Source organism: Enhydra lutris, unplaced genomic scaffold, assembly GCF_002288905.1.
Source record: "Enhydra lutris kenyoni isolate GAN:26980312 unplaced genomic scaffold, ASM228890v2 scaffoldscaffold38, whole genome shotgun sequence".
NCBI lineage: Eukaryota > Metazoa > Chordata > Mammalia > Carnivora > Mustelidae > Enhydra > Enhydra lutris.
In genome coordinates this window covers 800,638-811,571 of record NW_019154122.1, presented here as the reverse complement: position 1 = coordinate 811,571, position 10,934 = coordinate 800,638, and the positions used below count along the sequence as shown (strand labels likewise).

At 51.8% G+C, this 10,934-nt stretch overlaps 1 protein-coding gene across 2 annotated transcripts; it reads right to left on the bottom strand.

The window, feature by feature from the left end:
- Nucleotides 1–923: 923 nt before the first annotated feature.
- Nucleotides 924–10,860, bottom strand: LOC111154731 (progestin and adipoQ receptor family member 7). Of its 2 annotated transcripts, XM_022514605.1 has the most exons (3): nt 10,771–10,860; nt 7,729–7,825; nt 924–3,066 (listed from the first exon to the last, which is right to left on the bottom strand). In XM_022514605.1, the coding sequence occupies exon 3, from the start codon at nt 3,044–3,046 to the stop codon at nt 2,000–2,002; it is 1,047 nt and encodes a 348-aa protein (XP_022370313.1). In that variant the 5' UTR covers nt 3,047–3,066; nt 7,729–7,825; nt 10,771–10,860; the 3' UTR covers nt 924–1,999. The 2 variants fall into 2 exon arrangements, with proteins under 2 accessions (XP_022370313.1, XP_022370314.1); XM_022514606.1 differs by lacking the exon at nt 10,771–10,860 and having other exon boundaries at nt 7,729–8,096.
- Nucleotides 10,861–10,934: the final 74 nt, after the last annotated feature.

Here is a 10,934-nt window from a genome sequence, read left to right as displayed (position 1 = left end):
TTTATTTTATTTTATTTATTTGACAGAGATAGACACATGGGCAGGGGGAACACAATCAGGGGGAGTGGGAGAGGAAGAAACAGGATTTCCACTGAGCAGAGAGCCGGGTGAGGGGCTGGATCCCAGGACCAAGGGACCATGACCTGAGCCAAAGGTAGACTCTTAACGACTGAGCCATCCAGGAGCCCCTAAACAGGATCTTTTTAAAAAAAGATTTATTTTAGAGAGAGAGAGAGAGTGGGGAAGGGGCTGAGGGAGAATCTCAAGCAGACTCCCCGCTGAGCATGGAGTCCCATGTAGTGCAGAATCTCACAACCCTGAGATCATGACCTGAGCCAAAATCAAGAGTCCAGGTGGCTCAGTCGGTTAAGTGGCTGCCTTTGGCTCAGGTCATGATCCCGGGGTCCTGGGATTGAGCCCCGCATGGGGCTCCCTGCTCAGCCGAGAGCCTGTCTCCCTCTGTCTGCAGCTCTGCCTGCTTGTGCTCTCTCTGTCAAATAAATAAAATCTAAAAAAAAAAAAAAAAAAAAAAAATCAAGAGTCCAACATGTTAACTGACTGAGCCATGCAGGCACCCCTATAAACAAGATACTTAGGTTTGGGGTTTTTTTTTTTTTATCAGTACTTCCTAATTTTCCTTCACTGTGCTGCAGAAAACTATTATAAACTGTATTGTAGAAAAGCAGTATTATAAAAGTTAACATAGAAAATCCTTCCTGATTTTGATTGAAGGAAAGACCAAAAAGTGAAATCTTTATCAAATTATTAAGTGGGGTTATATAAAACTTTACACATTCCTTTAACTTCTAAAACTTATTTAGTAATAAAACTGCCCCCCCTTCCCTGCAAAAAAGAAAAAGTTCATATATATAGGGTATAAGGCCCCCAATCACCCCTAGGCAAAGAAAAAAGCATCCACTGCCTTCCTCTTCCCTGTTCCCACCCCTGGGGGCCCCAGCCACTCCCTGAAAAACCTCTTCAACATGCTGAGCAGGTCCATGGGGGCCCCAGGGCCCCGTTCCCAAGACAGGAGGCAAAAAGCAAAGAGGCTGCTGTTATTAGTCACTTTATTGAATCCAGGACATATCAGAGTCCAGATCGCCCCTACCTCCAGCCCCACTGAACTCCCTTCAGTACCTCTTTGGCCTCTGTAGAGGGTTTACCCCCTGCCTGGAATGCCCTCCTTCATCTGCAAACTCCTATTCACCCCTCCCAACCTAAGACCTTGAGGGCAGCGGGCACCAATTATTCCTCCCCGTGCTTCCCCTGACAGGTCACTCCCATATTAAAGCTCTCATCATCCTGCATGGATCCACAGGACCCAGCCGGTAGCCAGAAAACACTGAATGGATAACTGAATCATGAACAAGGAAACCAGGAGAAAGGCTGGGAACAGGATGTGTGGGTCACAGAGCTAAGAAAGACTGGGGCTCACTGTATGGGAGGGTGACCGAGGAGGTATGGGCCCTGGGTGGGATCCATTTCTACCTGCCACAATCTTCTACCTTTGGAGACTCCGTAGAACTCCAAAGCTCCAGGCCGGAGCTCAAGGAATGATAAGATCCTACATATATTCGGGGCCTGTCCCTTCCCTATCCACCAATGAAATCTGTCTCTGGCCTAAATTCTATCTTCACCCCCCATAGATAATCTGGAAGCTCCCAACCGGGGTCCTGGCCCCAGCTGACCCCCGATCCTCACCCCTAGTGAGAGGCAATGGAAAGAGGCAAGCCTGGTTGGCCCTCATCTTTATCTCTTTTCCTCTCCCAGGGCAAGGGGCTGGGGTAGGCCCAGGAGTGGACCCCCAGCTGCTCCTGGCCAATCCCCAAATCTAAGGACAGGCCAGTACCGCCTTTGGCAGCTGAAGCGTTCACAGAAAGTCATCGCAGGCCGGACACAAACAACTTTACCAGGCCTTATTCCCCTCTGGAGCCAAGCCCTGACCCCGGGGCTCCCACTCTACCTCCCTCCCTACCAGCGGCCATCCCCTCCTTCCCCCTCACTGGGTCTTCCGGTCAAGTTTGCGCCGTACCAGCTGGCTCAGGAGGAAGGCGGTCAGCACACTGCTGCCCACAGTGAGCAGGAAGAGGCCAGAGAAATTGTGGGGCCAGCGGGTGTGCAGAGGCTCATAGATGGGCCGCCGGGCCTCATAGTCCAGGGCCACAGCCTCCAGCTGAGCCAGCGTGCACAGCACCAAGAACACATGGAAGAGCTGGTGGCCTTGGCCGAAGAGGTGGCAGCTGCCCGGAAACCAGCGCTCCGGCATGAAGGCTGAGAAGAAAGCCGCGGCCAGCAGGAAGAAGACCACTTGGCACTTGTGGTAGAGAAGAGCGGGGTCATCTGCGGTCCGGTCGGGGGACACCAGGATGCGGTGCACCACGGGGCTGATGTCCAGCGCGTAGGCCAGCGCCGACGGCACCTCCTGGCAGGTGCGGCCCAGCAGGCCGGGCTTCTGGCTGTACTTGTTGTAGCAGGAGCCGGTGCAAGAAAGCCAGGCGAGAAAGGCGGCCGTGGGCAGGAAGATGGCCTGCACCCGGGCATGCCAGGCAGGCTCGATGGCGTAGTAGAAGTGCGCCAGGGCGCTGCCGAACTGGTACACGGCCACGCCCACGTAGTCCAGGAAGAAGAAGCTGTAGTGCCAGAACTCGGACTTGGCCTGCAGGAGGTGAGCCAAGGCGCTGAGAGACAGGTAGGTGAAGGAGGCAAGGATAATGATGAAGAGGGGCAGGGCGTGGGTGTCTCCCCAGAAGTCCACGGTCCCCACAAAGATGGCCAGCCGCAGCAGCAGCACTAGCGCCGCCAGCAGGTGGGTCCAGACGTTCACCGCCTCATTGTGCTGCTGGAACAGCGTGCGGAAGTAGAAGCGCCACGTCTGATGCAGCGGCCGGTAACCCACGTAGATGTACGGCTTCCAGAAGAGGGGCGGCACCTCGGCTCGGTCCACCGTGAAGAGGGTCTCTGGCTGCCCCGATGGCCGCGGCTCCCGGTGGGCCTGCCGCAAAGTGGGCAGGAGATGGCTGAGCTTCTGGGCCACCATCGTGGCCATGGCTGTGGACCAGGGGCAAACTGGGAGAGAGGCCAGAGCAGAGTCAGGGCACCCTGGCCCGCCATGAGCAGCAGCTAGGAGGCTCTGGAGCGCGGTTTTTACTCCCTCCTTCCCTCCCCCTTTATCCCTACCCTGAGTTTCTGAAGAGAGGAGTCATCCTAAGGAAGATCATGGCTCTGCCCCTATGACTGTTCTGGGCCCTGATGTATCCCAAGTGCCTAGAACGGTGCCTGGTGTGCCATATGGGGCTCAGTCAATGCTTGAGAGATGAATGGAGGTGGCTCACTACTTCAGCCACTTCCATTCCAGTCCAGCTCCACACAGCAGCCCTTCTGCTTTCTCCTGTGTTCATGATGACATCTGTGCTCACCTGCCGGTGACAGTGACCTTGCTAACAACAGACCTACAGTCTCTTCCTTTAGCCCCTTCAGAGTGGCAGGTCTCCCACGGACCCTCCGTCAACTTCCATGATCTGGTCCCTTTTCCTGTCCTGTTGCTCAGCCACAGTGTACTTCCAACCCAGCCACAGCCTCACCACACCCCTGAGCCTGTTTCATGTGTCCAGAGGTTTACACAAGCTGTTCCCTCTGCCTGAGTTGTCTTCCTCATCTTGCCTACCTGGTAAACTCCTACTCATTCCTCAAAACCCATTTCTTCTGTGATACTTTCCCTGGCCCCCAGATCTCTGATGATGACCTCTCTACTTGAGTGTTTACCATAAGATACCATAAAATCTTTTGACCATTTTAACATTTCTCATGGGCATTAAAATCATTAATGTGAGCTCATGAAGGGTAGGCAGTTAGTCTCATTGTTTTGTGAACCTGTGGGGCTTTGGAGGTAGCTGACACTCAGTATTTGTTGAATCAAAGAGCGTAACAGCATCCTGGTAACACTTCATACCCTTAGTCCCCAACTCAAAAAGCCACTTTTTCCCCCTGAAAGTCCCCAGTTAAAAACTGATTCTATAGGGATGCCTGGGTGGCTCAGTCAGTTAAGCATCTGCCTTTGGCTCAAGTCATGATCCCAGGGTCCCGGGTTTGAGTCCTGCATTGGGCTCCTCACTCAGCAGGGAGCCTGCTTCTCCCTCTGCCTGCCACTCCCGCTGCTTGTGCTCTCTCCCTCTCTCCCTCTCTGACAAATGAAAAAATAAAAACTTTTTTTTAAAAAAACCTGATTCCCTTTCCCTCAGCCATAGCTCCACTCAAAAGGTCCTCCTCCTCCAGCCTTTCCACTCCCACCCATGGTTGCTAATTCCAAAGGGATCAAATCTAACCCTTCACCCTGCCATTCAAGACCCTGCTCCTACCCTCATTTCCCACCTAACCCAAATAGCACACCCTGTGCCAACTTCCTTTCCCTCCACTAAAATCCATCAGGGCCAGTTCTACCTACCACCTCCAGGGGGCCTCCTTACTTCACCCCCCCCACCGCCCCTCCCCATCTACTACCCCTGTATCGGTTATATAATATACCATATAAAACATATTCACTCTTCATCTGGTCATTTAGCAAACAATTACTGAGTCCCTTCTCTGCCTCAGGTCCTGTGCTGGGTCCCAGGGAGGGCAGAGAGGAAAAAGATCTAATCCCTGCCCCCTGGGAACTTCACGGTATGTGGAGATTATCAAAAGGAAAACAAATCATAGCAAATGCTTATACAGTACCCGCTTTGTGCCAGACACTGTTTTAAATACTTTATGTGTAATTGCCTCATTGATACTTCATAACATCCTGTAAGTAGGTACTATCATTAGTACCATTTTGCAGATAAGGAACTGAGGCAAGGAGACATGAAGGACCCTGCCCACCCAACTAGCTAGGAGATGGCAGAGGCATGGTCTGGACTCAATTTGCAATCTCAACCACTACCCTGAACTGCCCTTTGCAAGACAAGGTGGCAAGTGTCATTAATCATTTCATAGTTAAATATTCTCTATATAGTTTGACCTGAAACCAGTTGCTTAATTCAGGCTTATCTTCATTCACTGTGTCAGTCATTAAGTCAAATATCTACTGAAACACTAGCACCTGCCCCACAACTCCCATCCCTCTGACGAGCTTATTGGACTTAGCACCCTAGTCTTCTGTCCGTCTTTCATCACATATTTTTTTTTTTATTTTATTTTTTATAAACATATATTTTTATCCCCAGGGGTACAGGTCCGTGAATCGCCAGGTTTACACACTTCACAGCACTCATCATAGCACATACCCTCCCCAATGTCCATAATCCCACCCCCCCAACCCCCCTCCCCCCATTAACCCTCAGTTTGTTTTGTGAGATTAAGAGTCACTTATGGTTTGTCTCCCTCCCAATCCCATCTTGTTTCATTTACTCTTCTCCTACCCCCTTAACCCCCCATGTTGCATCTCCTCTCCCTCATATCAGGGAGATCATACTTTCATCACATATTTATTGCAACTACCTTTGCACCAGTCGTTGTAAGAGGCAAGAAGATCCAGGTAGGATAAAGCTCTCATGTTTCTGCCACCAACAGCATCTTGATCACTCCCCAAAGCTCCCCAATAATTTACACACAGTCCAATAAATGCAGGGAGCTTGCTATGCGAAGGCAGTATCAAGACAAGCCCCCAACCACCCTCCTCCTCACCCTAGCCTGACCTGCATCCCTAAGTGCCCCCCGCATGACACGTCTCAAGTCAGCTCTGGTCTCTGGACTCTCCTAGTCCAGTGAGGAGGCAGGAGTTAAACTACTCGCTACAATACTGCACAAGGGGTACTTCTGACAGGGGAGCGCAGGACTCTCCCACTTCCCATTCCCCAGACACCATGGCACAGGTCAGGTTTAGGAAGCTGACCTTGCTGGCCGCTTCCATCCATGAGAACCACCCCCACCCCCACCCCACGCTGGCCTGCCCTGCTAGTAGAGGAGCCAGCACTGGAGGTGGGCCTCCTCCCCAAGAGGCTGGGCTTCAGCCTCTACCCTTGTCTACAATTTTGGCTTTCCAACTCAGAACCTCAGGAAGCCCGAAAAGGCCTCTGAAAATGTCTCATGCAGCACCTTTGTTTTACACGAGGAAACAAGAGCCCAGAGACAGGCAGGCTTTCCCCAGAGTTGCCCAATCCAGCCAAGTTTCCATACCCCAAAAGGGAGAAGACCAAGGAATGATAATGTCCGATGGTGGCCTAGTTCCTGGGTCCCTGTGATCCATTAAATCTAGTCCAAGCCTCCATATCCCACTGAGAACTTTCTAAGTCATAACAGCCTATTAAAGGCTCTGAGAAGTCCTGCAGCATAGAAGTCAGTTTTGCTTTGTTGAACCTCCATTTGTCAAGACTGCCTGACCAAAGATTCTTTTCCTAGTAATAACTACATTGTAAAGACAGCTGAAATGTGTGCTTACTGTATGCTTACTCTTTATAACCTTGTTGCAGTTAATTCCCATAACTAGCCTGGTGAGGTAGGTATTATGCCCATTTTCTTTTTTCTTTTTTCTTTTTTTAAGATTTTATTGATTTATTTGACAGAAAGAGAGAGAGATCACAAGTAGGCAGAGAGAGAGAGAAGGGGAAGCAGACTCCCCGCTCAGCAGAGAGCCCGATGCGGGGCTCGATCCCAGGACCCTGAGATCATGACCTGAGCTAAAGGCAGAGGCTTAACCCACTGAGCCACCCAGGCGCCCCCCATTTTCTTTTTGAGGCTAGTGAAACTCAGAGAGGTTAGGAGCTCTTCCCCAAGTGCACATGCTCACATTCATACATGTGTGCACACACACACACACACACACACACACACACACACACACACAGAGGCTACCCTGCCTCCTGTCACTGTCAATCTGCATTCCACAGAACTACTTTATAAAATAATGGTCTAAAGCAAGTAGCCAAGGCCTTTCCCATAAATTATTTCCTTAGTCTGCTAGCAACTGACATGGATCCAGGGTCGTCCGTCTCCCCGCATTACCAGCCACCCATTGGCTCTACACCAGTGAAGCCCTAGCTCACAGCCACCTCCTCAGGTCGTCATAGCTCCCGCAGGGCCCTCCTCCTCCACCAGCCATGGTGGGGCCTAAGCATGGTGGGGCCTAACCCAGAGGTTACATACTAGGATAAAGAGATCTTGCTCCCTACTTCCTTTAGACCTCACCCACAGGCCCCATTCCATCTGGATCTATTTTTAGAATTAGTTCCCATCTCCTGACTCCATGGAAAGGGGCCCCCAAATCCAGGGGAAAGGAGCAGGAGCAGGGGTCCAGCATGAGCTGGAAGGAGGAGGGCAGGTATCCAGAGACCACCCTCAGAGAATCCTCAGAGTCATCTGCCCACCAGGCTGCCAGGACCTGCCACCCTCCACCACCCTCTGCCAAGCCTAGGTTACCTAGGGGTTTTCCTGGAGCCTGGGGGCCGATGGCTTCCGCTGTGGGACTGGGCAAATTCACCAGATGCCAGGCACTGGGTGGCACTTCCACAGGTGAGGGTCACTAGGGGCGGGGCTTCCAAGGACTGGAGGTGTCTTGTGTGATGTCACCAGAGGGTGGGGCTAAAGGAAACCTCCACCTCTCCCTTCCCCCAACCATCACCATTCCCACACTGGTCAAATCCCAGTTAAATGTAGCCCTCCTAGCCAGGCCTCAGCTGCAGAAAGAAAGTCAGCATTACCCTCCACATGAAATGTCTGGGGAAACCCAGGGCTGGCTAAAAAGTTGAGACTTACCCAAGATTCACACAGCAAGACGGGCAAAGCTGGGCTGAGACCAGGTGACCAGGGACCGGTTGATGGATGTCAGGCACACTTGACCAGCTTCTGTCCCCTACTCACCAGGAATCATAATGGAAAGAAGTTAGAAATAAAGGAGAAAGGAGACACCATAAAGGCTCATGAAGGAGATGGACTTCAGATTCAGAAAAACCAGGTTTGACGCCTGCTTCCATCACATGCTAGCTGTGTGACCTAAGACAAGTGATTCACCTTCTCTGAGCCTTAGCGCCCTCATGGGAATTATACTATTATCTATAGCATAGATGGCTGTAAAGATTAAACTCATTAGAATAAAGTTGTAGCACAGTTGAGGGACTCAATAAATGATTGTTATTATTATTAGTTATTAATAGTAGTAGCAACTCATTGTTATTAATAGTAGTAGTATTTTAATTATCCCCAGCCTGAGTCGTAGTATTTGAAATATCCCCAGCCCTAGAGATTTGCTTGGCATCGTCTAAAAAAAACTGTCCTCTTTTAACCCTCTTTTTACCCAGAGGCAAAACAGATGACAAGCTTGTAGGGATGGGGCAGTAAATGGGCTTCAAAGTGGGAGACCCCCAGGTTTTACCCATCCCACTGAGTTCAGTGCACAAGGCAGGCCAAAGGCTACAGGGCTGGGGCACAGGGTGAATGAAGCAGACAGACTCCCTGCCCAGACAGGGCTCTCCCACACAAACGAAATGCCTGCAGGCTGAGGAAAGTCCACGGAGAGAAGGCACGTGGGTGGTGACCGTGCACCACTGGAGACAGCTGACGCTCCAAGGGAGGGTGTCTACCACTCACCTCAGGCCGGCTATTTCAGAGAGAAGCCAGGTCCCTATTTTCACGTGAGGGTGGGATTTCAAATCTGACACTCGTCGGCTGTGTGACTTTGCTTTTTAAGTCCCTTACCCTCTCTGAACCTATTTCCTCATTCATAATCGAAGGATAGTAATAGCCACCCCTTGGGCTCTTGTGAAAGCAAAACAAAGTTATAGATGCAAGCTGTTGGCTCCGGCAAAGCCTGGCTCTGCTCTTTTTGTTGGGTTCGAGTCCTGGCTCAGCCATTCAATCCCTGTGGGATCCTGGACAAGTCCATTCCCCTCTCGGCCCCGTTTCTCCAAATATCAAAGGAGAGAGTGAATTTACTGGTAACATCAAAGGGCGCTTCAGGCCCTGAGATGTTCCAATATTTGTTCCAAGCCGAGTGTGTGCCAGGGTCTAGAGCTTCAGCAGTGAACAAAGCAGTTAAGACACCTTCCTCATGGAACCGACAGCCCTGCTAGTAACAGCTAAGGGCAAGAACTAAGGGTATTAATACCCTGCCCTCTTGGAGCTTAATAGCCTAACTAAAAAAATGCCTATTATGAGTATTAATCAGTTATAATTCCACTTTCTCTCTCACCTCCATCTTGGCATGCAAAATATTCATTGTTGCTTCTCTGGGACCTGATTATTCAGCACACTCCCTTAAAGACAGCTTTATCTTGCCATAGAAGACAAAGTCTAACCTCAGATAAAAATAATAGAAAGGCAGGGGGGACGTCTGGCTGGCTCAGTAGGTAGAGCATGAGATTCTTGATCTCAGGGTCGTGAGTTCAAGCTGCGTGTTAGGCCTGGAGCCTACTTAAAAATAATCATCATCATCATAATAGTAAGGCCTGGCCCATGTTAAAACAAGAGTTGTTAGAGGTAAATGTTCTTGAAGGGTTCTGACAAGGATGATTTATAAGAGCCCAAATATTATCAATAAGATTAGATGCTAACATTAATAATTACAGTGGCTTGCTGTTTACGAAGAACTTTCACATATATTTCAACTCTCCCTCAAAGCAACTCTGGTCCTCCACATAAGCTGCTGTCACAGCCCAGGAGGCAGGATGGCCAGGCACAACATCTGACTCCCAAACCAGTGCTCTTGCCTTTCATCCACTGTAGTCAACTCCCAGGCATCCGGTGGGTGGCCACAGATTACACAAGCAAAGTTTTCATCCCTGGCTGGCCTCCCGATCTCCCAGCAACTGGGTCACCTCCCTCAATGCAAACCAATTCCCCAATTCGGCAGAATGTGTTTAAGAAAAAGTTCTTCCATTTCTTCCAAAACGGAACAGAATTTTTTTTTTTTTTTTGTAACCACACCCAGGGCCACCATTTGTGATTAGAATAGAATAAATAAGTCAAAGGAATTCTGTGGAACTCAGACTCACTAATGTTCTGAGGACAGGGACGAACCTGTAGGAGGAAGGCAGGCTCAGAGAGGTTGGGTGAGCTGGCTACAGTCACCCAGCACGGGATGGAAAAGGGACCCAACTTTCACCTCTGTGCAGCAAGGGCCCCTCTAGTCAGAGAAACTGAGGCTGGAGTGAGGCCGCCTCTTCCCAAGGGCTCTGAGGTGGCACAAGCCCCTTGAAGTGAGGCTGGAACCCTCTCCCACAGGAGCTAAAACATAAGGTCCTGGGACATCCAATCAGGTGCAGGCAGGCTCTGGGACTCCATCAAACTCTCAAACTCTCCAGCTGTGGCCTGGCCAGGCCCCTCACACAGGCCAGGCCTTCAGGGGCTGCCCCAGGGAAACCTCCGGGGGTCTTCAAAGGCTGCAGGCTTGGAGCAAATGCTATGGGGTGGTATGGGGCTCATTCCCCTTCCCCTCACTGGGGAGGGAAACCTCCATGCTTTCCTGACACCAAGACAGGCTTCCCCGTCCCAACCAGCCTAGATGGCCCCCGAGTGGGACCCTCTCACATTATCCAGTTCCAGGTAGTCGCACCCCTTGTACCCCTGGAGTCTCCCTACATTCTCCCGCAGTGGGAGCAGCGAACCCCTGGCCTCTCCTCTTCCTGGCCACCGTGGCCCTGCCCACCCTCTCAGATGCGTCCCATTCCAGCGGGTGCCCCAGCGTCCTCCCGCTCTCACCCTGGGGCGCCCCGGCTCCGGCTCCGCCCCCTGCGCGCGCGACCGCCGCCCCGGGAGCACCCCCTGCGCCCGCCGCCGGTCCCCCTCTCCCCAGCCCAGTACCTGCTGCGGGCCGGAGCGCGGCGGGGAGCCCGACCGCCTAGGACCCGCGGCCCTCGGCGTCCCGGGCGACCTGCAGGCAGATAAAGGGGCGGCCGGTGGCCCCGCCTCGAGGAGGGCGGGGGACGGGGCGGCGGCGGCGGGCGGGAGGGGAGCCGCGGCACCGC